We start from the raw sequence: 26,783 nt of genomic DNA on the forward strand, positions 1-26,783 counted from the left end.
TAAACAATCCAAACATTGTTAGTGGAGAGCCAATTACAAGATGGCCATAATTTTGTCAGCATTTGGATATACATATTTTAATTTCAACAGTAATGACTCGTCTAGACCAGAGAATATCTAGCGTCTTTTTTTATCTGCGCAACACCATCGGGAATGCGGACGTTAATACGACCGAATAGTAGGTTTATGCACCCTAAGCACACAGTAGGCTATAGCCGAAAACATTTTTTTATTTTATAAATATAACAAAAGTGAAAACAGCAATCTTTAAAAGCGTCAACGCCCCCTGCTACCAACCTGTCAAATGAGTCTGCATGTTTCAAATGCATAAAAAAATGAATAGACTATTATTTGACTTACAATCAACGATATTCTGCTCTTGGCTTAAATGTTCATGTTATTCCTTGAACGGGAGGGCAGAAAGCTTGGGTGCATCTGTCGGGTATCACTGGTGGTAGGCTATAGCCTAGCCTACGTCTTCGCAACTGCTGATGTGTAGAGATGTGGAAAGGAGCAGCGTCCAGTCCTGACGCACTGGAGTAACCTGCCCCATGCAGATGTGGGACATTTTGTTTTTGCACAGTCGTGTTTTCATGGCTGTCGCGCACCTGACCATTTATAGGAAATATGTCATGTGATAGAACCTCTACGCAAAAGACCTGTGTACCAGAGTTGAGGCACACGCTCTTTAATGTTAAGTTCAACAGGTTAATGTTTGTAGGTTACAAGCAATTTTAAGACAGAATGCCCTACACTGGAATTCAATGATGCCAGTCGTTTGCGAATGTGACTGGCTGTAATAAGAATATCTTTAGGCATATCTAATTCCAAAACAAAGTTGATGGGTCATGTTTATTCCTGTGGAGTCCAGCCTTTTGGATCTATGTCCACACGAGGGCAGTCTAGAGCAATACGCCTGGCTAAACTGGTACAATTGGGAAGGCCTGTTTTTTCACATGAATTTATTGACCAACTTTAAAAAAAAAAAAAAACATCTCCCATTGTTCAAAATTAAAGAATGATCAAATACGGCAAATGCCAAATATGTTTATTAAATATTTTGACTTCTATTTGTGAGTAGAACTTTAATGGATTCTATAGCCCTGCTGTAGTGTGCCGGATTCTAGGAATGATCTGTGCATGTGATGGAAGAATGCAGTGCACATGTGATGGAGGAGCTGAAATCCAACTGAATTTGCATTAAATTGGGTTGTTTCAACCAAGATCATGTTGTGAGGTCTAGAATTAGCCTACATGTTTTCACATAAAAACGGTCAACATTTCAACAATTCCCGAGCTTAACATCCCACGGTAAATTTCTGGGTAGTTTCCAGAAATACGCTGGACATTTTCCATCCCTTTTCAACCTTAATACAGACCAAGTCAGTTTAAATTCTTCAGGTCTTTAGAAAAAAAAAACTGCCACACTATTCATCAACATGTATTTACTCTTAAATCAATTCAAATTGAAAACAAATGTTTTATGATGACAAGTAAGGCACAAGTGCATATCATTTTACTTAACATTACAAAATATATCAGAGGCCCATTCTACTATAACCAGAGAATATGTACTCTCCCTGATCATAGGAACAGAGCTCAAATGGTTTTTATCAGGTGAGTTTGTGGTCTTCCAGGCTCAGTGAACCTCTGGCTTTCTCTGTGCTGTTGCCATGACTAAAGGGAGGAGGAGGAGGAGGAGGAAGACGACGGTTAGCAGGCTGGAGAGTTTTCCACTGCAGTAACCCTGGTCTCTGGAATCAACTGGACTGGACTGGACTTCGACTTCAGCTTTGGTGAATGTGGATGATGACGACAATGCCCCTTCCTTCGCTTTTGGTTTACCAGTAGCCTTGTAGAAAGAATAAGGCTCTTCTTACAGAGTCCCTGAGATTAACCTCCTCCAATGCTCAATTTATCCTGGGAAAAGACAAGGAGAGAGAGAGAGATTCAAATGTCACAGGGCAGCTGAGAAGACGAGAAGAGTGAGAGGTGAGTGAAACGGGGAGCATCACTAGGGTGAGGGTGTGTGTGACGTGGGTGAGACCTGCTTGGCGTTGTCCACACACTGCATGTAGGCGGAGGCGATGCTGGAGCAGGAGAGGGTCTGGCCAGTGTTCTCCCTGTAGCACTTGAGGATCTGACCCTGCAGGTCGCTGCACACTGGCTTTATACTAACATGGCTGGGAGGAGAACGAGGAGAGGCTGGGAGTAGGAAACACATCCCTTCATAATAATAATAATAATAACAACTTTATTTTATAAAGAGCCTTTCATGGGACCCAAGGACGCTTTACGAACACATCAGAAAATCAATAACAATCGAGAAAGAAAGCACAGACAACAAATCAGACAGAACAGTAAGAAGGGACAATAAACAACAAACTAATGGAGACCGTCATGGCTTCATACACCCCAAAGCCCCAGTAAGAGATCCAGACTGGGCCATGGAGCCCCAGTAAGAGATCCAGACTGGGCCATGGAGCCCCAGTAAGAGATCCAGACTGGGCCATGGAGCCCCAGTAAGAGATACAGACTGGGCCATGGAGCCCCAGTGAGAGATCCAGACTGGGCCATGGAGCCCCAGTTAGAGATCCAGACTGGGCCATGGAGCCCCAGTTAGAGATACAGACTGGGCCATGGAGCCCCAGTAAGAGATCCAGACTGGGCCATGGAGCCCCAGTAAGAGATACAGACTGGGCCATGGAGCCCCAGTGAGAGATCCAGACTGGGCCATGGAGCCCCAGTTAGAGATCCAGACTGGGCCATGGAGCCCCAGTTAGAGATCCAGACTGGGCCATGGAGCCCCAGTTAGAGATCCAGACTGGGCCATGGAGCCCCAGTTAGAGATACAGACTGGGCCATGGAGCCCCAGTTAGAGATACAGACTGGGCCATGGAGCCCCAGTAAGAGATACAGACTGGGCCATGGAGCCCCAGTAAGAGATCCAGACTGGGCCATGGAGCCCCAGTAAGAGATACAGACTGGGCCATGGAGCCCCAGTAAGAGATACAGACTGGGCCATGGAGCCCCAGTTAGAGATACAGACTGGGCCATGGAGCCCCAGTAAGAGATACAGACTGGGCCATGGAGACTCACGTGAAGCGGCTGGCCACCTCAGCCGAGCCCTGCTGGAAGCTCTCAGCCGTCACTTTGTAGAACCGGGAGCTCTGTTGATGGCACAGAGAACCCCAACACGTTACCTTAACACTGATGACCGTAGCGTTTCAAATGTGTGTGTTTGTGTGCGTTTTACCTTATCCTCCAGCTTAGCAATATGCTCCCTGAAGAGTTGGCCTTGTTTATTCAGCTCCTTTTCCTTCTCGTCTAGTTTATGTGCCTGAGGAGGACATGGGGAATTTTTACAGAACATATGTTAGATAATAAACTGGACAGAGAGGAGAAGGGCTGACACAGCAATACCCCCAAGCCACCAGGCGGGTGATGGAAGATGTCGGGTCCATTCATATCCAATAAATGCAATACAGTGTTTACATACATTTATGCTATATATTAACCAGTATCAATACATATGTTTTAGATCCTCTGATCCTCTATAAGCTAATTGTATGGACAGTGTTTTGACTTGAATTGACTGATAACGCTGTGATTTTAGAATCTGGTTGTATTGTTTTTACTGTACTGTAAATAGTACTGATCATGCCTTTTTAATGTCCTTATTATGCCTTTGTGCTGTTTTTACCAATGCCTGTGTTGTAAGTACAGCTACAAGTTACTAAAAGCATCTGTATATATGGAATTCCACAATCTTGAATCTAAAAAATGATCTGTTACTGTACAATTCACATTCATTAAAGGACTGGTTTGGTATTCATCTCTTCATGACATGACTTTACTAAATGACTCAACACCTAATACACAGGCGACTCCCTGAACAAGTCAGTTGTGTAGCACAACCCAGATGTAGACTGACGTACAGTATAGCCCCCATAATGGACTAGAACAGCGTGAACTAGAAGGAAAAGAAGGGAAGTGAAGGGAAAGCCCCCTCCTGTCTTACCTTGAGTTCCATCCACTGAAACGAGTGCACAGAAGAGAAAGAGAAAGGTAGGAAATTAAGGTGATGTCTTTACAGGTGAACAGGGAAATAGAGACCCTCCCAAGATGCACCATCCCACTTCAGAGCAAAAGCAAACATAAGGACGACATGGTCTCCGAGCTCGACCAATCAAACTGGCAGATGGTCAGGAAGAAGCTACTGACAACCAATGGCCAGTCCAGTAATCCTGTTGAGCTGTACTGGGCAGCCAAGCTGAGGGGTAGATCTCATGCCAACAACAACCCATCAAGTGAAACGAAAACAGTCACGAATACTACAACTACCCATACACACCTAAGGTAATATTAACAAACATAAAAGCCATTGCGACAACCAAAAGAGTGCAAACGAAACACCACTTTCAACCACCAATCAGAGGGGTGTTAAACAAACAACGCTGCTTGGCAGGCACCTCGTTAGAATATCTCAAAATCAAGCCAGTTCCTTTTCATGCACAGTTTGAACACAGTCCATTTGGCTTAGAAATGACAGAGATGAAAAACACATGGCCATCTTTTCTTACGTAGAGCTGAGCCATGAGCCTTTCATCCTCCGTCTTCATGCGCTCCGTCATGATGGCCTCTCTCATGCTCTCTCTCTGGGCTGCCTGCTCCAGATCCAGGGTCTTCTTCACCTCCTCCTCAATCTGGACCTGGGCTGCAGCCTGGGCCCTCGCTCTGGCTTGGGCCTTCACCTCCTCCAAACTACACACACACACACACACACACACACACACACAGTCATGTCATGGATTTTATATCAGACTAGTCTGTGATCATGTGAACTTTTGAAACAAGTTATTTGGTTCAGAAAAGTATTGCTATGTTCGACGTTGCTGTGGTGGTTGTGTACACACTGTTGGCGAAGCTCCCGCTGCCTCTGGCTCATCTCGTTCTCAAGGTCTTTCAGGAGCTCCTCTTTGATCGTCCTCCTCAGTTCCACCTCATCCACTTCTCAGAACAAAGAAGACATGTTTTCTGTAAGCTTGTTCAGTTCTGTCCTTCCAAAATAATTACACAACTTGTGCAGCAAAGCAACGCATGTGCTTATGAGTCCATGTGAACTCTGTCTGCTCCAGGGTTCAACAGCAACTTTACTTCTTGCGCAGACTCAAGAGGTTTGGGGTCGAACAGAGGGCATTGATGTTATTCTATCATGCTGTTATTGAGAGCACTTTGCGTTGTGGAATTGCTGTCTGGTTTGCTAATCTATCAGTTAAAATCACAAATTAATCGACTGGTTCATACTGCAATGAAAGTGATGGGGGTGAGAGAGTATCCCACACTTCAAATGATTTTTTGGTGAAACCGTAATAAGACAAGCTAGAGAACTCACTGCTGACCCCTCACGTCTTGCATGCAGAATACAACTGCTCCCATCTGGCAGACGTTACAGAGATCCAGTTAAAAACAAGAAACGATCCCTCAACAGATCCCTCAAAAACTCCTTCATTCCATTATCAGTTAGTCTCTTAAACTCCGACCATAAGAAGTGTTGATTGTATTATGTATGAATGTATGAATGCACTTTAAACTTTATGTTTGCACATGTCTATGCACTAATGTTTGTTTTGTCCTTGTTATGGCACATTTGCACTGTATGTAGCAGCCTGTATGTCCAAGACAAATTTCCCTCGGGACAAATAAATGAATCTTGAATCCTGTCCTATCTGACTCCATTCATCCGCACTGGTGCAATAATGTACTGCTGCAGGCCTTACACACTCAAGTGAGAAACAAAAGCTAAGTCAGACTTACCTACAGCTGTCTGAGGAGGTGGAATAACGCCAGGGGCCACATCCTCAACGATGGGGGGTCGAGGGAGGGCGACCCTCATCTCTACAGCGGGAGGCGGAGCCACGGGCTGGGCGGGTGGAGGGGGAGCCAGGGCCTCGGCTGTGGGGGATTCAGTGGGCAGGATCGCCAGCTCCATAGAGCGACACGGTGGTGGGGGCAGCACAAGAGGCTCGGTCTCAGGCTCTGGTATGGGTGTTGCTATCGGGGTAGGTGGGGCCACAGGCTCAGCAGGTGGAAGAGGGGGTGGGGCCACAGGCTCAGCAGGTGGAAGAGGGGGTGTGGCCACAGACTTAGCAGGTGGAGGAGGGGGTGGAGCCACAGGCTCAGCAGTTGGAGGAGGGGGTGGGGCCACAGACTCAGCAGGTGGAGGAGGGGGTGGGGCCACAGGCTCAGCAGGTGGAGGAGGGGGTGGGGCCAGAGGCTCAGCTGGTGGAGGAGGGGGTGGAGCCACAGGCTCAGCAGGTGGAGGGGGTGGAGCCACAGGCTCAGCAGGTGGAGGGGGAGGGGCCAGAGGCTCAGCTGGTGGAGGAGGGGGTGGAGCCACAGGCTCAGCAGGTGGAGGAGGGGGTGGAGCCAGAGGCTCAGCTAGAGGAGCAGTGAGTGGAGGAGAAGGAGGAGGTAATAGGGGCTCTACAGGTATAGGGGTGGGGAGGATCACAGGTTCTGTGGGGGGGGGAGGAGGGGGAGGGGATGTAACAGGCTCTGCAGGTGTAGGTAGGACAACAGGGGGAGGGGGGGCAATAGATTCCACAGGTGTAGGTAGGCCTACAGGTTCAACAGCGGTCAGTAGGACTACAGGTTCAACAGGAGTCAGAAGGCATACAGGTTCAACTGGGGTTTGTAGGCCTACAGGTTCAACAGGAGTAGCTGGGACTACAGGTTCAACAGGTGCTGGTAGGACTACAGGTTCAACAGGAGTCAGTGGGACTACAAGTTCAACTGGTGCTTGTAGGACTACAGGTTCAACTGGTGTTGGTAGGACTACAGGTTCAACTGGTGCTTGTAGGACTACAGGTTCATCTGGTGTTGGTAGGCCTACAGGTTCAACAGGAGTCGGTAGGACTACATGTTCATCTGGTGTTGGTAGGCCTACAGGTTCAACAGGAGTCGGTAGGACTACAGGTTCAACTGGTGTTGGTAGGACTACAGGTTCAACTGGTGCTGGTAGGACTACAGGTTCAACTGGTCCTGGTAGGACTACAGGTTCAACTGGTCCTGGTAGGACTACAGGTTCAACTGGTCCTGGTAGGACTACAGGTTCAACTGGTGCTGGTAGGACTACAGGTTCAACTGGTCCTGGTAGGACTACAGGTTCAACTGGTCCTGGTAGGACTACAGGTTCAACTGGTCCTGGTAGGACTACAGGTTCAACTGGTCCTGGTAGGACTACAGGTTCAACTGGTGTTGGTAGGACTACAGGTTCAACTGGTGTTGGTAGGACTACAGGTTCAACTGGTGCTGGTAGGACTACAGGTTCAACTGGTGCTGGTAGGACTACAGGTTCAACTGGTGCTGGTAGGACTACAGGTTCAACTGGTGCTGGTAGGACTACAGGTTCAACTGGTGCTGGTAGGACTACAGGTTCAACTGGTGCTGGTAGGACTAGAGGTTCAACTGGTGCTGGTAGGACTACAGGTTCAACAGAGGTCAGTAGAACTACAGGTTCCACAGGGGGGAGGTCAACAGGTTCAACAGGAGTTAATAGAGATGAGGTTGGTGAGACTATAGGTTCCACAACAGTAGGTAGGATCACAGGTTCCACAGGGGGAGGTGGAATAGCAGCTTCAACTGGGGGAGGTAGCAGCTTAGGTAGGGCTGCAGGTTCCAGAGGTAGAACCACAGGGTCTGATGGAGGGGGAGGTAGAACCACAGGGTCTGATGGAGGGGAAGGTAGAACCACAGGGGCTGATGGAGGGGGAGGTAGAACCACAGGGTCTGATGGAGGAAGCACTTCAGGTTGCAGAGCTGGAGGGGCATGAAATTGAACAGGGGGAGGTGGGGTGAACTTGGCTGGTTCAACAGGCGGTGGTGTAGGGATGGCTACAGGCTCTGGGGCAGGCGGAGAGGCTGAGATGGGAGCTGGTTCTTGGGGGAATGTTAGTGGCAAGGTGGGGATAAATGGAGGAGGAAGAGGCTGTGTCAGAAGAGGGACTAGGTGTTCCACTGTGAGAGCCTGTGTGGTCATGGGGGCTACAGTTTCCTGTATGGGTGCTTTGGGAGGAGGTGGATTCTGAGAGAGGAACCCCTTCGATTCTCTCATCCGATTGATGACTTTGTCCGATAGCTGTATACAAAGAAGATGAATGGCACAAGGTCAAAGTGAGGGTTTTTCTGAGGATATGTCCTGTTATTATGAGGCAGTGGATTTTAGCTGTGGGGAGGCAGCTAACAACTGTTTCCACAAATAATATGGACGTGTTTGTTGTTTAATAACCATGGCGGTGTGAAAGAATAGTAGAGCTAACTTACTGTAAGCATGCCACTGCAGAGCCTATATTTAACTTGATTTTTCTTCGGTCCCAGTTTGACCATGTTATTGCGCTTAGACTACATAACTTATAAAATGCCGGTTGTGACGCTAATTTGATTAAGGTGCGCTGCCAACATGTATGAAACTACAACATGTAGTTTTTTAAAGGGAAAGGTGAAAATATGTTTGCAATATGCATTACAATGTTGCCCCAGAAGTTTGTCTCTCTAGGCTACTCACCTTGATGCCCTTCACAAAAGTAACACCGCGGTCGCCATCGTCTTCAAAGTGACTCGAGCTGTTCCCCCCCATTTAAACCGTAGGACACAATCGGTTATTAGAATTTGTGGTTTTAGGAGATTTAGTCCACGGCTTGGGACGTGGACCTACCGAGACCACACTCCTTCCAACGAGGTATCAAAGCCTGACCGCGCACATACACACACAGCTGCAAGACCTGCCCTTCCCACTTCGGAGGTGCCTATAATAGCGACTTCCATTGGGTAAGAGAAGGAGGCCTTGAACAACAACACTGTTGATTGGTCTTCAGTCTCAAATTGTGTGACGTAAATGTACATCGTGTCCCCGATGAGTTTTCCATACATACATACAGAAAAGCACTGTGCAGATTGGTTATATTATTTTTTATTCTAGTGGGCAGAGAGCCCAATGATTCTGTTCCTGGAAAATGAACTATGAGTCTTTATGACAGTTGTTGGTCCATACACCAAAATGTTAGGCCTTTTATCTTCAATTTAGAATTGATTTCAAGCAACAGCCTGTAATACCTTCACTGACTTTAACACTAGAGGACAATATTTACTATCAACATGTTTACAGTATTATTACCATAATTATGACATTCACTGTGTTACTACTACATGTTATTCACCAACAGGTCAAAATACACCCCCACATAACAAAACCAAACTAGCAAAATGAATGGCAGTTATGTTTAAGTTCGCCTTCATCAGTCAATTAAGTGTTTATCTAGATGACGCAATAGTGTAGTCAAAGGTATATAGAGGTATACGGAATGTACCCATTTCTTTATCCACAGACACACAGTATACCCACTGCTTATCCACCACTGATGTAAAAACAGAGCATATTCAGAATACTACTATTACTCACATATACTTTACTATCTAAAATAGCTACAGAGGGAAAAACAGACTGTACAACAGGCACACTTCTGTAGATAAACACCAGTATACACAAACACCAGAGCACAGACATTCTCTGAGTGACATGTCAGTGTTGTATATCAGTCTGCCTTTTTCTCCTTCTCCTCTGGTCCACGCAGGGCAGTGCTGATACTGGACCACACCTCAGTGTAGAGCAGTGTGCCCAGGAAGACTACGCCGGTGCCCACCCAGTGCCAGACTGTGAATGGGTTCTGGAAGTACAGGATGGAGATGATGAGGCTCATGAACTTTCTCAGGGTCACCACCAGGGTCACCGTGAGCGAGGCACACTCCGTTGTCAAGATGAACACACCACGGATGCACACATACCTGAAGAGGTGGGTTAAGGTCTGCGATAGGAATATTCTCTTTTAATAAAGTTACAATCCTGTCTCCCTGTGTGTGTGTGTGTGTGTGTGTGTGTTTACATTGCATAGAAAACTGTGATGCGTTCAGCATAAGGATACTGCGTTATGACATTCATCAGAAGATATATCCACATTATTGGTACAGCTTGTCCAATCACAGGAACATCAATGCGAGCTGAAAGAAGAAAATCTGGTTTACAGCACAACTCTGAGATCAAATTCAATTCTGTGACTAAAGACACTAGCACATCCAGCCCTTCAACTCATGCATTTTCTCACTATTCTCCTGTGTATAAATGAATGTGGTGTAAACAAAATCATTCACTATACTAACTGAGAATATCTTGATTCAAAACAGTGAGTGGATGCCTAATAGGTGTTGAACATACTGCTTTGACTGAAGAGCAGACAGTGATTGTAGATGTCTGTGGACATGAGCAGGAACCCAGGCAGAGGAAGGCAGTGCTGAAAGGGGAAAAAGCAATAGCTTTATTAATAACATTAAGTGTGTAGTAAAGATATTCGTGGCTAAAGGGGCATGTTTGTGCGCTTGTGTGTGTGTGTGTGTTTATAAGAGTGTGTCCTTTCTACAACTCACATTGTAGAAAAGAGCCTCCTTGGAGTGTTTGCCATATTGCTTGTACAATGTTTCTTGGAATATTCCCATTCTTGCAGACATGAGTAGGGCAAAGGTCAACATGGCGACACCTAAAGGCAGACCCAGAAAATCAGTTGGATGATGATAATGATGAATTAGTGATAAGTACATAACAACACAGAGCAGGCTGACTGGGTTCTAGTTTGTAATGGTTAAATATTATGTTAAGTTTATCATTTCCAGTGACAGATTTATGTGAGGGGTGAGAAATGAATGAATTCGAGTTTCATTACAGACCTTGTATATTATGGGTCAGATGGGTTTGTGGGAATGTTGCTGCTCCCTAGATGCTAATAATGCTGCCACATTAGCTACTCAAGGATAGAACGCTAGGTAATAGTAAATGCATTGTATCAAATGTTCAGATGTTTTGAAATGTAAATAGGATTGGCAGCACATTAACACTAAAAATGACTTGTGTGTGTGTGTGTGTGTGTGTGTGTGTGTGTGTGGTTATAGGGTATTTTACAACGGCTTCCAGCCAATCAGAATCAAAGAGCGGAACTACCCGTTGCATGAATACCCTTTACTCACCCCTACAACAAACAGGCAAGACTCACCCAGAAGCCACCGCATGAATGCATAGAATCCTTGCTCCTCTGAGCCCTCATTCCCTATGTTCTGCAAACAGAAAATTTAAAATCTCAATATAAAAACGGCATTAAACTTTGCTCTGTGTGAGGGTCATTTGGTATTGAACAATGCGTGTGTGTGTGTGTGCGTGTGTGTTTGTCTGGTTGAGAGAAAGACTCACCACTTGTTTGGCAGACATGATGGTGCAAATTAAGATGCCCAAAGACACCAATCCTATAGACAGATATTTACTGGTGGAATACCTGCAGGGAGAGAATTCAAGGCGTTCATGCTCATTCTGACCACACTGTTTGCACAGCATGCAAAAAGGCCAGAAACTGTGATTAATACATATCTTGTATAATTACTTAAGTTATAATAATAGTATTATTTCATGGAATATCATGGATCCATACTACGTACATCATTACTTACATCTAAATCTAGACTAATATGTTTAGTGTAGGAGTTTGTGAGACTGCCAAGTGAGAGAAATACCTTTTCTTCAGAATGATTATACCCAAGACCATGTTGGCTATTAACGATCCCTGCAGAGATAAGCACACAGGGCATTAGTTAACCAAGGGGGATACGAGGTATGAGCGGACATATGTTTACTGGACAGCTGATTTGCAAAACTGATAAGCAAACTCACAGATCTGAAGATCATATGCAGAGGCATGGCAATGTTGAAGTTAAGCGCATAATTGTTGATCACACTGACAGTGAAGAACATGGTAACCATGATCACATAATTGCTGAAAAAGAAGTAAAATTACAGAGTTCTAATCAAAATACAGTAACCACTTAGTGCTAATAGTAGTAGTAGTAGTAGTAGTAGTAGTAGTAGTAGTAGTAGTAGTGGTAGTAATAGTAGTAGTAGTAGTAGGCTAGTAGTTTCTTTATTGATTCCAGGGGGGGGGGGGTCAACACAATCAAGTCTAGATGCAATTTCACAATAGATAGAAAATATACAGAAATACAATTATAGGTCTACAAGTTCCCACTACAACTATGAGAATGCGTGCAATTGTGTAACTCATACTTAATAGGGATTGCTGGCTTCTTTCTTCCAAAGTTTGTCTCGAAAATGAACCCCTCCAAAGCAATAAATGCAAATTGAGCGAATGTCACAATGTTGCCGCATCCTGGAAACTCTCTGTAACACAAAGACACAACGTGACAAAATCGGAGCTGGAACTTTGGCCGTTTGACCATTTGAATGGAACATATGTGTTAAGAGACATCCTGAAACTTGGAACAGTGTGGTTTACAATGGCTTTAAAAACACCATTGGCGACTGACCTGACAAGTAGTTCCAGAAACACAACATTGCTGCAGCACCCAACAAAAACAAGAATTATTGCAAAACCGGTATTCATGTTTTGCAATGTAGTCGGCAGGAGCTTGACATCAAATGTTATTTTTTAAGCGTTACAGAGTTATTCATTTAAGCGTTGTCCAAACGGGTTCATTCTGATTCACACTGAGATCCTCAGCTCTGCTGATTCTCAACTATGTTCTCGAACACGTCTCGCTTTCCCCGGTTCCACACTTCCGGATTGTGTAGGCCTATATGGGAGTTGTAGTTCATAATTAATTTCCTCTTTCAACTACCTTACCCCCAAAATTGTAATGTTCAAAGAAATCAGTACACTATGAATAGGCTACAGGAGATCCGTTAATGGCACATGCTCTCAAAAATCTAAGTACCCCAAGTATACAACAGTAGACAAAGATATCATTTTTTGCTACTAAAGCCAGGCATGAATAGTGATCGCCGATAACACGTTCGAGCTTGCGTGCGTGCGTCGTTGGTTCCGGAAGACGTGGCGCCAGCCTCTAAACCTCCATGGCCAGCCTCTCTACAGCTCTGCTATCAACAAGCACCTAACAACTGTTACATTACAGATACTGCTATTCACTGTCACCTATATTGAATCGGTTGAAGTGATTTGCCAAATCCTGTACTGCCGCCAACATGATTTCTCTAACGGATTCACAAAGTAAGACAGTTTCTTTCCGAAATATAGTCTTTTCCTCTGACAAACACCAGCTATGCTAACCTGTTACCCAGCTATCGTTAGCCCTCTCTCGGATACAAGCTCGCTAGCCGAATGAATGGGCCCATCATTGCCCTGGTTTGGGAGCTGGGCGTAGTTACAAAGCGGGCTGCTTAAATCATTAAAATGAATGAAAGATTGTCAAATGTAGCCATAAGTTAATGACCTACACCAGGGACAGTATTGAGCTGTGTGACAAGCACATTATGACACTATGGCTTTTAACTGGAGATCACTTGGGGTACAACACATCCATTGTTTTTAACAACGTACATGTCTGATGTTTTTGGTCTGTCCTTATCTTGTATGTTTCTATATGTGTATTGTTGTCTTGTGTTGTTTTTATGGCTGTTTTATGAGCTACGTGGCATTTTTAATTTCCTTCGGGATAAATAAAGTGAATCAAATCAAATCAAAGCAATGTTAAAATGTCTTTGTATTCAACAGAAATCGGAATGGGACTGACAGGCTTTGGGGTCTTCTTCCTCTTCTTTGGGATGATCCTGTTCTTTGACAAAGCTCTTCTTGCCATTGGAAATGTGAGTTTTATTTTTTATCTAGTAGCTAGCAGCCCTATGTTATGATGTGTGCCAGGCAATTCTATGTTTTTGAGACTAACTGGATCTAGCTTACATTGTTCTACAGAAGCCTAACTTGAACCTTTTGCGTGTCTGTGTGTAGATACTGTTTGTTGCAGGCCTCTCCTTTGTCATCGGTTTGGAGCGCACCTTCAGATTTTTCTTCCAGAGACATAAAGTGAAGGCCACTAGCTTCTTCCTGGGGGGAGTGTTGGTGGTGCTGATTGGGTGGCCCATTATTGGAGTGGTCCTGGAGATCTACGGTTTCTTCCTATTATTCAGGTCAGTTTAGAGGGAAGTTAAAAGTCCGTCAGCATCAGACCAAAGAGGTACATCAGCTCCCAATCTCACCTCTCTACATGTCCTCTTCAATCTCTGCAGGGGCTTTTTCCCAGTGGCAGTGGGCTTCATCAGGAGGGTGCCTGTACTTGGGTCTCTGTTGAATCTCCCAGGGATCAGTGGAGTAAGTATGACCTGGCAAGAGGACCAAAGCCAGATTCTCCCTGGCCTGCACTGTGGTTGATCACTTAATCTGGAAACTGGATGGTGTTGATTTTGATAATGTGGTTGCTTAATGGTAGTAAACGTTTAGACTGAAAGCACAAACTACCTGCTCACACATAACCACTGTCAGGTAATGGAACCACTCCTCTCTGCTTGCTTTTTTTTTGCACTGAAAACCTCTACAACTGTCCTGTCATCAGCGATGACCACAACCTTCATTATTACATGACTCTTTCTACCACACGGTCACTGTTCTGTGGCTCCCATGTACTACTGTACTGTTTAACATCACTCCTCTCCTCTTGAGTTTCTCCTCTTGAGTTTCCCAGTCTGTGGTTGATGTGACTGTGTGTTTATTGTCTCGAGCACAATTCCTTTGGGCTTGCAGAGTTTGCTCTTGGTTCCCCCTTCTGGTTTTTCTGTATTACGTCATGCCAACTCCCTTAGCATTTTGAACACCTCTGGACATATTTCTTTTCTTTCCTACTTTTCTCTCTTAAGTTTCAAAAGTAGGTGTGTTTGAACTGCAAGAGGGCTATTGGTGTATGTCTTGGGTGTTATGTTGTAAAGATTGGCACTTGCTGATAACTTCTGCTTTCTTTGTTTCAGTTGGTCGATAAAGTCGGAGAGAGCAACAATATGGTATAACAACGGTGGGTCCTTGCTTTGAGAGGATAACACTTATTTATAATAGCTATCATTGGTGTCTATCCTCCTTTGATCAACACTATCCCATTGTAAAGGTCAACGCTGTGAATCCAAACCTCTCAAAAGGAAAATCGTTTTTTCGCTTGGGCACATGACTGACATCTTGAAGTTTCCTTTGACTAAAGGAAATGGCCATGTATATCTTGTTACCATCGGACATTGTTACCACGGGACATTATGTCAAGGCCCAGATTATGATGACGGTCGCCATGTCGGGACCAACCACTGGATGGACATCTCTATGGAGGAGGAGGCGGGAGTCTGTTACAGCGGCCTTTTGTGCAGAACATTGTGCTTGTGCAGTCGCTGAGAGAGTATCTTGGTTTGGTTGATGAAGTGTTTCTGAGACGATGTATGGCTGTGTGGAGTACAGCTTGTTACACCAGACCATGGTATACCCCAGCTGACCTACAGCACTACAGCACAATGGTACTAAGTGCATCTACAGCCCAGATACTACTGGTCTCACAGCAGGTCTGCTTTGTGAGTTAGTTTATATTCAAATATATAAAGTATGAATATGAGGCAGGCCACAGAGATGTTTTACTTGATGTAACTTTTGTAAATACATACTTGAAATAAAGTGTGTTTTTTAACATTTGTTTTATTTGTCAAATTAATTGTATACTCGGCGCATCAGTTTCCATGCATTTTAATTAATGCAAAAAGTCAAACCAGCAACCAGGCAATCAGCCTAACACGCTGCAATCAGCCTAACACGCTGCAATCAGACTAACACTGCAATCAGGCAGGCTAACACACTGCAATCAGCCTAACACACTGCAATCAGAATTTGATCTCTCTGGGACAAGGGTGCGTTCCATTTCTTATAGGCTATAGGAATGCATCTAGATAGTTATTACGGATGGAAATTAGCCCTGTGCTAAATCCGGCACTTTTATACTTTTAATCATCATGCTTGAGGTGTCTTATCAATGTGCACTGTCCCGTCCAAATAAACAGTTAAAGTAAAGTATTCATATTTTGACAAGGTTGACATTTTTATACATTTACTCAATGTTTTATACTTGCCTTTGGAAAGAAGCATATGACTTAAATATTAATCATAGGTTATGCCCTGTGGTTCTACTAGATACTGTAATAAATGTGGGTAATTTATTGAAATGCAGGACATTACTGCTGTTAAATGCCAGAACTTTTGAATAACCATGGGAGTGGTTGTACAAAAAACATCTTTATTAATGTTCATATACAGTTCATAAAAAGGGGTGAGGAGTTACAACCCAGTGGTGGAGTTAGAACCAGCCGGGTCAGGGTAACCCAGATTCCTGCTCGTTAGTGAAACCAAACCACTGTACCATTACATTACAGTCATTTAGCTGATGCTTTTATCCAAAGCGACTGGCAGTAATTGCATTTAACGTAGGAAAAGCCAATGTACTACTACTTGCCAGAACTCACAAGTGCATCTCGTTTCTAAAACAAGTGACTAAGAGCATAATCTAGTGCTGTAGGTAAAGTGCAAGAATAGCAATCTAAAATGCAATAGGTGCTTAAGAGGGAGGATTGTTGTAGTACTTCTTGAAAAGATGAGTTTTGAGCCTGCGACGAAAGATGGGCAGCGACTGCTGTCCTGACGTCAGTGGGCAATTCGTTCCACCACTGCGGGGCCAGGACAGAGAAGAGCCAGAAGTACCCACAAAGCTAGAGTATCGGTTATACTTGTAAGGGCACTACACTCCTCTTGTAAAACCTCTTGTAGCCTGCTGCACACACCTGCCTCCACCTTGGCTGGATCTGGCATCACCCCCTCAGCAGAGATGACATGCCCAAAGTAATGGACTTGTATTGAAAACAAATCACACTTGGATGACTTAACTTTAAGGTTGGCCTGCCACAGTTTCCCAAGCACGCCATCAAGACGCATCAAATGTTCATGAAAAGTGTGTCCAACCACAATTATATCACCAAGGTAAACTAAGCAAGTAATCCACTGCAGATCAGATTAGATCCATCAACCTCTGAAAGGTACTTGGGTGCATTTCACAGACCGAAGCTGACGACATTAAACTCAAATATTCCCTGACGTGGTAAAAGCAGTCTTATGGCGGTCTTTCAGGTCTATTTCCACCTGCCAGTAGCCAGTAGCTAAATCAATAGTGGGAAACCAAGAAACGGCATTACTCAGGCTATCGAAAGCATCATCAATTTTAGGGATATGCATCCTTTTTAGTAACCTCATTGAGTTTCCTATAGTCAACACTAGGGGTGTAACAATATATCGTGCCACAATATATCGCAAAAACGTCCCAATACGTATCGTCAAGGTGAAAACAATATTGTGATATGTTTATTGTATATCAGTGAACACTGGCTACACAATGCTGGTAACAAACATGTCTTTTGTCCCTAGGCCTATCCAATATATTACAACAGTTAAGCTCTAAATTCACAAAGTGTAGTGGAGTAGAAATGTGGAGAAATGCACTACAGCAGCGCTACTGCAACGCTTCACACCTGCCCTTAGTGTATCGTATCGTATTGTTATCGTCAACCCAATATTGTGTATCGTATCGTGAGATTAGTGTATCGTTACACCCCTAGTCAACACAGAACCGGAGCCCACCTCCCTCATTTTTTACAAGTACAACAGGGGCTGCCCATGGACTACATGGATGAATATCCCACTAGCAAGCATTTGCTTTAAGTTGTCCGTCACCTCTTGCTCTAGTCAAAGGGGAACCCTTCAGGGTTGCATCTTAATTGGGTTAGCATCCCCAGTGCCAATTTCATGGGGGGTCAAATGAGTCCTGACTAAGTCAGTTTCACCCTGACTAAACACAGTGATGTTCTTGTGCAGTAACTGTCTAATTGCTTTCAACTCCTGAGCCCAAACCCTTGTCCTCCACCCCCAACTGGCTCAGAAGTGTCTCGTCTATCCAGGGTGGCGAGTTCTTCCCTCCCTCGCCGTCTTCACACTGCTCTACACTCCACATCCTCCACTTTGATGTCAGTAAATAGTGTGCCTACTTTCATGCCACTCTTTAGCGTTAGACCATCATTAGTTATATTAATGACTCGTATGGGCCATGCGCCCTGCTGAACTCTACAAAACACTCGAGCTACCAAAATCTCAGTGTTTAGAGATGGAGGTGGAGGGTTTCAGCAGTCCCCTAAAATCTCCCCACCTGTTCTGAACCTGACCCCAAATGATGGCCTCGGTGTGTGGAGGCACGACAGTATCAGTCTGGATAACAACTATTTGGGGCTCTAATGATGGATAAAGATCAACCATGGGAAATCGCTTGCCCATTATTTGGCATTGTTTCTTCCCCAGGTCAACCGCAGCACCATACTGTGATAGAAAGTGAAAGCTAAGCAGGATCTCTTCAGAGGGAATATCAGAGACCAAATACTGTGCAACAAGTGCAAGGGAATCAAATTGACATACCGTCTGCCAACACCCCAAAGTGGGCATTCCCCCACCATTAGCTGCAGTAGCTCTGCCAACATAATCTACCAAGTCACATCCCCCTTTAGTAACAGAAAGCCACAGTTTATGAATAATAGAGTGTGAGGCTCTGGTGTCTACAAGTACATGACGGTCAATCCCACCTACTTTAGCTTTAAGGTAGCCAGACCCAACCTTTAAGCCAGCAGGGGCCTTACTGTACGCAGGATGGGGGCCGAGCTTTTGTCCCTCTGTGCACGCCCACCTCTAGTTTCCCTGTACATAAGGACAGTCACGTCGTATATGACGATAACACCTGCACTTACAACATCCCCTACTTATTTCAGCATCACGTTTAGGCAGGCTCCCCCTGATGTCACCAACTCCTAAGCATCCCCAGGATAACATCGTTAGCCCCGCCCCTAAAGAGGCAACAACTTCATGGGCCAATCAGCATCGTCATCCAACAGGAGGGAGAGAGGAGAGGAATTTTTCGTTTTTTATTGGTGCCTATCAGGACGTGCTGATAAAAAGGTAACTTCAATTAAAAATAAAAAAACTTTGATTATGACTGTGCATTTCGCACCAGATTTATTCTTCTCAGCAACCCAAACGGACATAAATGCTTTTCATTTTACTTTCGATAGAATTAATCTTAAGATAAACTCCAAATATCTTTTGAGCTTTATTAGATAGCATCTTGCTAACTAACTAGCTAGCTAGCTTTTATATGTGGGAATCTCATTTATGTCCTTTTGGGATGGACTGAGACTTTGAGCTAACTTTTGAGCATTAGCACTAACGTTAGCTAACTCGCTAACTTGCCAGCCAGTTAGCCCAAACTGACATAAATATGAGATTCCTATGAATTATTTTCATTTTACTTTTGGTAGAATTAAGCTATAAGCAACCTAAAATCCAAAATCTTTTTAGCTTTATCAGATTTACTTGTATTGGCCATCGCCTGTATGGTTGTTTGCAGAGATTAAACTTCTACAACCCCAAGCAGAGTTGATTCGCTAGTCACTGGTGGACTTGACAACTCCAAGCACCTTGGCCCTCAGGAGCCACACAACCACTCTAACCCCCTAATCAGCTCAAGCTCTGCAGCCAGGTTAATGGCGCCCTCTAGTGTTGCTGGTTTAGCACTGCGAAGGCTGACCCGCAAATCTCCACCTCCTACATTTGCAATAAAGTGACCTTTAGCCACCCTATCTTGGGTATTAATAGCCTATCTGCTGAGGTATAAGTAACCAGTCACCAGAGTGCAATGCCAAATTCTCTCACTGTCTTATTATGTAGTCTCCTGTGAGAAGAGAAACTAGCCCAGTTCCAGTCATCGCTATCACATGGGTCTAAACACCAAAGCCACCCATTGCATCTTTTAGTGAGACCTAATTAGCTTTAGCTGTAGCAGATAACCCACTATATACCTCACAGGCTCAGCCTGAAAAGAGAAGACGATTTTAATCTCAATGGTTCATCCTAATTATTGACATCAGCTGCCATTTCGAACGGCGCAGCCCGATCTGACCATTCCCTTCCCATACCAATAAAGGTTTCAGGCACAAAAATGAGTTGTGGAGTTATCGCCTGACTACTGGAGCCGGGCGTGTTTGATTGACTTGGACCTGCTACAGGTTGAGATGGATTATTCTCAGGCTTTGACATTTTCAAATTATGCCACTGCTGCCACCAATGTGGCAATAAATGTGGGTCATCTTTTGAAATGCAGGAAATTACTGCTGATAAATGCCAGAACTTTTAAATAACCATGGGAGTGGATGTACAAAAAAGTCTTTATGAATGTTCATATAGTCGTAGAGGTGGGGGAGTGGCTCCCCCAACGTACGTTCAGTTAACCGCTGACCGTACCACTGTCTGTAGAGCCTTGCCATCCTGTGTGCTGTTCCAGAACCAGGTGGGGATATTCCCAGTCAGGATGCTCTCAATTTTGCATGAGTAGAAACTCTATCGAATCTGGTGGGACGCTCTGAATTTCCTCAGTTGTCTGAGGTGATAGTGAACTACACTTCATATACATTTCATATAGGCCTATTCATATTCATGAAGAAAATATCACATTTCCACTCCTTCCTTACCACAAAGGAACATGCATAATGGGTGGGGGACAACATGTTTACGGTACATCTGGCTTGTTTCAACTGTTGGAATGTTGAATATGCATAACTTTTCCAATAGGAAAAAATTAGTCACAAGAAATTCCCCCGAAGGCTTGACACGTGCAGGGCCTAATTATTAACAAGCTGTCACATTTCAAGCGCGGGAAGTGTCACCTTCTCTGGCCTCCTGGCTCCTATGCGTAAGCACATAGCCCCGGGCACCGAAGCGATGGTACACCCACTCAGATAACCTACCACACTGGCGGACCGTCATCAGATTCTTATAAATATTGGTTGTAAAGAGGAATATACTTTTGTTGAACCTGTGAACTGAGTAAAGATTACATGGGTAAAGGACATAAAGGTGTAAAAGTAGTCTACAATTCAGAAGTTTTGTTGAAATGAGAGCCGACTCATCTCATTAGACGAGATCGGTGAGTGAGTGATGACAGTGATAACAGCGCATCACTCACATTCAACGCAGATACTACGTAGGTTATAACGCATGTGTGAATAAATATTCCTCCATAAAACACATGCCCACCACAATTAGTGAACGACTTCTTGTTGCATGCGAAGATAAGAATAACAGACAAGCCTCTTCAAAAATGAGAGTGAGTACAACCTTTCGTCTTGTCTGGCGGCTATGTGATAGTAGGCTATAATCTGATTCTAATGTATTGATGCACTCTCTAGTCTGATATAACAAGACTTTATGAATTAGTGACTGATGATAATATTCCTTCATGCGTAAATGCACTCACTGCACTGAAGAGGGACAAGCTCCTGATCTCCAAAGTTGCTTTTACGCTTGATTTTTAATAGAATATGTGAAAACTTATTATATATAATTATAATGTATGAATTAAGTATATGTCTCATAATTACATTTTGTTATAGAGTATAAAGACATCAACGAGTGTAACCTTCGCATTGCTCTTACTGGTGACATATGTTCCCCATTCTTGGAGTGCACCTCAGGTAACTTGGTACAAGCTATACTTTTACTTCATATAACTTGTGATTATGAGCATTTAACAGTGGTGGTGGAAACTAAACACTTTTACTTCCCTCGTTTTCAGAAGAGAAATTGGACACCTCAGGCGATACTGTATTTAAAAGGCGCGCGTAAGAATCTTTCTTCTTTACGCGCGAGATCTTGAGGCTTTTTAGTGCCTAATTACACGAAATAGCCTCATAATAATAACAAATGCAAAAAGGAAGTGGACCATGTTTGCATGGTTAACACGGTCAATTCTTTTTTAGAGGGTCATCGATCCTTATCAGATAGGAAACAGGATGGGGACACTCTGCATTTAGGTGCGCAAGTTACCATTTTTATAGCCACTTTTCCTCAACCATATCACGGTTCTGTTGTTTTTCGTGTTAGATATAAAATAAAATGGTCTCATAGGTTAAATAAAAATAATCTTCATGATGAAGAAAATGTCACCACCATGCTTTGAATGTTGACTTCCAGTTTCTCTGACCATTAGACCATTTCGTAACATGCAACATTAAAACCGTTTAATTGTTAACTATGTTTTGTCTCCTTTCTAATAGTGGCACGCAGTCAGAACAGTGATGAATTGAGTACGTCTCAGGTGGCACTAGCCCTCCTAAAATTATTCCAGCAAGCCAAAGAAAAGGGTGAGAAATCATACATAGAGCGCTGTGACATGACATACTTCTGACATTACTAACATCTCATTTTCCTTTTCAGACACAATGAATCCTGAAGATCACCAAGTCATGGTGGAGAATCAACTACTTCTGATCAAGTGATCTGCCATTGTATCATATTAATTAGTTATGCTACTGTATATCTGTGCTGTGATGTTAATTTGTTGCGATTAAATATGGTTTAAATATTACATTTCAAGACTGGAGATGTCTGTCTTCACCATGTGTTGAACTTATACTGTGAACTTGAGAGACAATGAGACAAAACAACTGTGAAATCTGTGTGCAGTCCACAGGAACTAATTAACTGACTCCGTCCATCCATCCATCCACACCTTAATTAACACCACTGGACTATTAAGGCTCACGCCACACAGACAGTGATGTTTACATCACTTTTCACTGGGAGGTTGCCCCTTCACACAATATGAAATGACAGTTACCACCTCTGGGTCAAACTGAGGTCACAAGGCAAAGAGTGCATACACTTGTTATAATAGCCTGGTATAGACAGTACCTGCATATTGGAATAACACTGTCCTATAGGCAAAGAGATTATACTGTAATTATAGCATTGAGGAAAGTTCACATTATCAAACCAACTAAATCCATTTCAAACTATTAATAATGAAACAATACATTTTCTATTCAAGCAACAACAACACTGCTTTATTATGCATCAAATTACATGATTGACAATTCTTCTCACTTCTTCCTCACCAAACAAGGAGAAAGGACGCAAAGCATTTGATCTGAACTCACACCTTCCTCTGCCCCTTCTCCTATAAGCAGCCATATGCAGATTCTGACACCTAATGCTCTTGGCACCAGACCCTATATGCCTGGGAATCTAAAGAGGTACTAGTGCAGTATGTATTTTTGGACTGGTGAGTAATACTGTAGTAGGTGATAAGCAGCTTGAGTTGACTTGAACGCCCCCTGCTGTCCTCTTACACATCCGCCAAGTCCTTCTGGATGTCCCACAGCGTGTCGGCGCTGCCCTTCAATTGGGCGATCTCATCGCTTGTCAAGGTCATGTTGACCACACTAGCCACGCCCTCACTGTTCAGCACGCAGGGCAGGCTCAGATACACCTCTTCTTCGATCTCATACATGCCCTGTCAACCAACAGCATCGCCTCTGTTAGTACGTTAGTCCATTTTGTATTGAGGTGGTGTGTGTATGTGTGTTTGAAGGTGCGAGGGTGGGGATGGAGGAAAGGTGTTTCCATCCGTCTATATTGCATGTTCATCTCATCTGATGTGTGTGTGGGCATTTGACCGTCTGTGTGTGTGAAGAGCTCACCTTCACCATGGTGGATACAGGATGGATTCGGTTCATATTCTTGATAAGGCTCTCTGTCAGGTCAGCTACACTCAATCCAATGGCCCAGTTAGTGTAACCCTTCAGCTGGATCACCTCATAGGCACTGACACATACACATACAGACACCTATAATCAATACGTCCATTGGAACAAAAGAGCCAAGCTATTTGATTTTACACAGAAACTAAACAACATCAGTAAACAAAATCATAATTTCTGCTATGTATATTACCTGTCTACCACCATCTTGTGAGTCTCCTTCCAGTTCTCACTGTCGCAGTGCGTGCCGATGTTGGGGTTTAACGTCTGTAGGTTCACTCCAGCTACGTTAGCTCCGCTCCACACAGGCACTGGGACACAGTTACCAGTAAACCTCTTCACCTTTTACAGTAACTCCCACACGACCCAGATTAACAGCACTTTCTGTCTGTAAACCTGAACCTTTCACACTGACCCCGAGCTTCACTCTGTCACACTGACTTTAAATGAGGTAAATAAGCCTCAAGTCAACTAAATAATTCAATTACAAAAGATAAGCCTCTCTCAAAGTTGAGGGTACAACCACACCCACAAACTCACCACTGGAGTCTCCATGCTCTCCCAAGATCCAGCCGTTGAAGCTGCTGGAGTGGATGCCCAGTTTATCAGCCATCAGGTAGCGGAAGCGGGCGGAGTCCAGGTTGGTGCCGCTGCCGATGACGCGGTGCTTTGGGAGGCCGCTCAGCTTCCAGGTCACATAGGTCAACACGTCAACTATGGCAGGGGGAAGTGTGTTTTGATTTACAGTTCCATGTAGTACTTGTAGGCCAGCGTGTGTGGGTATGACAAACTTTCTGCCTGTACCTGTATGGCTCAGTGTATGAGAAAGATCGGGGCCATGTGATAGTGTTTGTGTGTTTGATAGTTGGTGTATTATGTCTGCGTGAGTGTACCAGGGTGTTTGATAGTTGGGGTATTATGTCTGCGTGAGTGTACCAGGGTGTTTGATAGTTGGGGTATTATGTCTGCGTGAGTGTACCAGGGTGTTTGATAGTTGGGGTATTATGTCTGCGTGAGTGTACCAGGGTGTTTGATAGTTGGGGTATTATGTCTGCGTGAGTGTACCAGGGTTGGACACCACAATGATGATGCAGTTGGGGCTGTGTTTCACGATCTGGGGGACAATGTGTTTGAAGATGTTGACGTTCCTCTGGACCAGGTTCAGCCTGCTCTCTCCCTCCTGCTGGCGAACGCCAGCCGTCACCACCACGATGCGCGAGTTTGCTGTCACGGAGTAGTCTGGGAAAGGGAGAATCAGTCAGACATTCTGGTTCTGGTGCTCCATACACACACACATTGTGTTGCCTCTGTGTATGAAACATGCTTTATGAATGACGTTCGATTTGATTTACATACTCACCCTTATCTGCAACAATCTTGGAGGTTTTGAGAAAAAGGCTCCCATGTTGCAGGTCCATCAGTTCTCCCTTCAGCTTGTCCTCCATCACGTCAACCAAGGCGAGCTCATCAGCCAGCTCCTGCAGAGAGAGAGAGAGAGAGAGAGAGGGAGAGAGAGAGGGAGAGAGAGAGAGAGAGAGGGAGAGAGAGAGAGGGAGAGAGAGAGAGAGAGAGAGGGAGAGAGAGAGGGAGAGAGAGGGAGAGAGAGGGAGAGAGAGAGAGGGAGAGAGAGAGAGTAAGAGGGAGAGAGAGAGAGAGAGAGAGAGAGGGATAGAGAGAGGGAGAGAGAGAGAGAGAGAGAGAGAGAGATAGGGGGATAGAGAGAAAGATGATTGTTGTTTATGAAAACTTGTGCAGAATATGGCATTGTAATAACACTGTAACAAAACTAGTGTTGCAGCATAACTGAACAATGGACAATAAAGTAATAAAAGAATAAATTATAAAGGAATGAAGTAAAAACATTGCATACAAGCAAAGGGACAGTGACAGCATAACATTACATTACATTCATTTAGCAGACGCTTTTATCCAAAGCGACTAACAATAATTGCATTTAATGTAGGAAAAGCCAATGTACTACTGCTAGCCAGAACTCACAAGTGCATCTTCTTTTTAAAACAAGTGACTAAGAGCATAATCTAGTGCTGATACATAACACCAAGAGGGCTGTAATACAGTGTGCTGATGTAGGAGACTAGACACTTACACACTACTAGGTATTAGGGGCGGCTGTGGCTGGAGCAGTCTTACCCTGAGCAGGATGCTGATAGCACAGGCCATGCCCACCTGGCCCACGCCCACCACCGTCACCTTGTTCCTGGGGTGCTCAGCTGGCCCGCTGAACATGGGGGTGAGGAGCTTCTCCAGAACTGAGGCCATGTTGAATGCTGAGAAACTGTACCCAAACACACAAACAGGTCACTGATGGCAACTAATGCACCAACTTGAATATAAGTAATGCATTTGACACATAAACACACACACACACACACACACACAAGTACTCCTGACACAAACAAGAATAGAATATTTGTTTTGTTTGACAATGTTCCACGCTGCAAGGTATAAACACCACCATGTAATGAACATGGCAGACTAGAGCCTTCCCAGAGCCCAGCCCCCCCTGCAGCCTCTCCACCTCCCAGACTCCCTGTTGTCAAAACCAGTCTGATCAGGAAGGAGTCTGCTTAAATCGCCTGCCAAACTTGCCCGCTAAGTCTTTAAGGAGTTAGTGTAATCCTTCAACACAGCCTCCATCTGCTGCGCCTCCACCTCAGCCTACCCAGTGAGGAGGGCAAACATTTTATATCTGAGTTGATCTTCACTTGATGAGAATATTGGGAATGTGATCGTTAATGTTACTAGCCTACGTAAATGTTCTAAAGTGTCAGATGCAGAGCACACTTTGTGTCAATATTCTATTGTCCAGTGATGACTGGCATAGTACATCATAGAAGTCATGTAAAGGGGATGATGCCCAAGGAGAGTGGGGTGCTACTTGTATCCCAATGCTGCGCCAGTCTCATCAGTGATTGTGGGGAACAAAAAGTAATGCTGCGAAGCCAAGGTCACCAAAAATAAGTGCTTAGGTTAAGACATTAAAATTAAATTCGTGGATGTGGGATTACAGGGAGAAAGCACGGCACTACGGGCACAAACGTGCGGTGAATTGCAGTGTTTAAAGGCATTGAACTTCAAGGCAGGGCAGACCACTTTAGTTGGGTCAAACATGCCATCGTCGGTCTGAGCTTGGTGCTATGGACAATATGGCCGAGGATAACCCTTGTCAGAGTTGGGGAAGATGGCATTCTAATCCAAAATGTCTCAACTGGCT

At 44.3% G+C, this 26,783-nt stretch overlaps 4 protein-coding genes across 4 annotated transcripts; 1 reads left to right on the plus strand and 3 right to left on the minus strand.

Annotated features, from left to right (window-relative positions):
- Positions 1–1,514: 1,514 nt before the first annotated feature.
- On the minus strand, positions 1,515–8,699 carry LOC311320926 (uncharacterized protein). Its single transcript, XM_084452792.1, has 9 exons — positions 8,567–8,699; positions 5,818–8,140; positions 4,917–5,010; positions 4,584–4,764; positions 4,022–4,036; positions 3,257–3,340; positions 3,100–3,170; positions 2,048–2,183; positions 1,515–1,920 (listed from the first exon to the last, which is right to left on the minus strand). Exons 1-9 carry the CDS (start codon positions 8,636–8,638, stop codon positions 1,894–1,896), a joined length of 3,003 nt encoding a protein of 1,000 aa, XP_084308918.1. The 5' UTR covers positions 8,639–8,699; the 3' UTR covers positions 1,515–1,893.
- A 350-nt stretch (positions 8,700–9,049) lies between these two features.
- Positions 9,050–12,598, minus strand: slc35b4 (solute carrier family 35 member B4). The gene is made up of 10 exons (XM_084453249.1): positions 12,418–12,598; positions 12,158–12,271; positions 11,768–11,870; positions 11,611–11,660; positions 11,294–11,375; positions 11,100–11,160; positions 10,480–10,589; positions 10,271–10,346; positions 9,981–10,056; positions 9,050–9,843 (listed from the first exon to the last, which is right to left on the minus strand). The coding sequence occupies exons 1-10, from the start codon at positions 12,492–12,494 to the stop codon at positions 9,594–9,596; spliced, it is 999 nt and encodes a 332-aa protein (XP_084309375.1). The 5' UTR covers positions 12,495–12,598; the 3' UTR covers positions 9,050–9,593.
- Positions 12,599–12,992: 394 nt separating this feature from the next.
- golt1bb (golgi transport 1Bb) lies at positions 12,993–15,347 on the plus strand. Its single transcript, XM_084453075.1, has 5 exons — positions 12,993–13,118; positions 13,623–13,714; positions 13,857–14,035; positions 14,135–14,216; positions 14,867–15,347. Exons 1-5 carry the CDS (start codon positions 13,094–13,096, stop codon positions 14,903–14,905), a joined length of 417 nt encoding a protein of 138 aa, XP_084309201.1. The 5' UTR covers positions 12,993–13,093; the 3' UTR covers positions 14,906–15,347.
- Positions 15,348–23,133: 7,786 nt separating this feature from the next.
- Positions 23,134–25,828, minus strand: ldhbb (lactate dehydrogenase Bb; the record flags this gene model as incomplete). The annotated part of the gene is made up of 7 exons (XM_084452624.1): positions 23,134–23,301; positions 23,489–23,612; positions 23,742–23,859; positions 24,089–24,262; positions 24,614–24,787; positions 24,909–25,026; positions 25,700–25,828. 7 exons carry the CDS (start codon positions 25,826–25,828, stop codon positions 23,134–23,136), a joined length of 1,005 nt encoding a protein of 334 aa, XP_084308750.1.
- Between the last annotated feature and the right edge of the window lie 955 nt (positions 25,829–26,783).

The sequence above is a fragment of the Borostomias antarcticus genome (assembly GCF_949987555.1).
Source record: "Borostomias antarcticus genome assembly, chromosome: 18".
Taxonomy (NCBI): domain Eukaryota; kingdom Metazoa; phylum Chordata; class Actinopteri; order Stomiiformes; family Stomiidae; genus Borostomias; species Borostomias antarcticus.

What these genes read in the sequence shown, in the direction of transcription:
- LOC311320926 (XM_084452792.1), bottom strand. Translation starts at nt 8,638, where the DNA reads ATGGGGGGGAACAGCTCGAGTCACTTTGAAGACGATGGCGACCGCGGT. An exon ending in CTTTTGTGAAGGGCATCAAG is followed by an intron (nt 8,141 to 8,566) that starts GTGAGTAGCCTA and finishes CTTTGTATACAG; the next exon opens with CTATCGGACAAAGTCATCAA. An exon ending in ACCTCCTCAGACAGCTGTAG is followed by an intron (nt 5,011 to 5,817) that starts GTAAGTCTGACT and finishes TGTTCTGAGAAG; the next exon opens with TGGATGAGGTGGAACTGAGG.
- slc35b4 (XM_084453249.1), bottom strand. Translation starts at nt 12,494, where the DNA reads ATGAATACCGGTTTTGCAATAATTCTTGTTTTTGTTGGGTGCTGCAGC. An exon ending in TCATGTCTGCCAAACAAGTG is followed by an intron (nt 11,161 to 11,293) that starts GTGAGTCTTTCT and finishes TTCTGTTTGCAG; the next exon opens with AACATAGGGAATGAGGGCTC. An exon ending in CTGATGAATGTCATAACGCA is followed by an intron (nt 9,844 to 9,980) that starts GTATCCTTATGC and finishes CCACCTCTTCAG; the next exon opens with GTATGTGTGCATCCGTGGTG.
- golt1bb (XM_084453075.1), top strand. Translation starts at nt 13,094, where the DNA reads ATGATTTCTCTAACGGATTCACAAA. An exon ending in TTCTCTAACGGATTCACAAA is followed by an intron (nt 13,119 to 13,622) that starts GTAAGACAGTTT and finishes TGTATTCAACAG; the next exon opens with AAATCGGAATGGGACTGACA. An exon ending in CTCTTCTTGCCATTGGAAAT is followed by an intron (nt 13,715 to 13,856) that starts GTGAGTTTTATT and finishes GTCTGTGTGTAG; the next exon opens with ATACTGTTTGTTGCAGGCCT.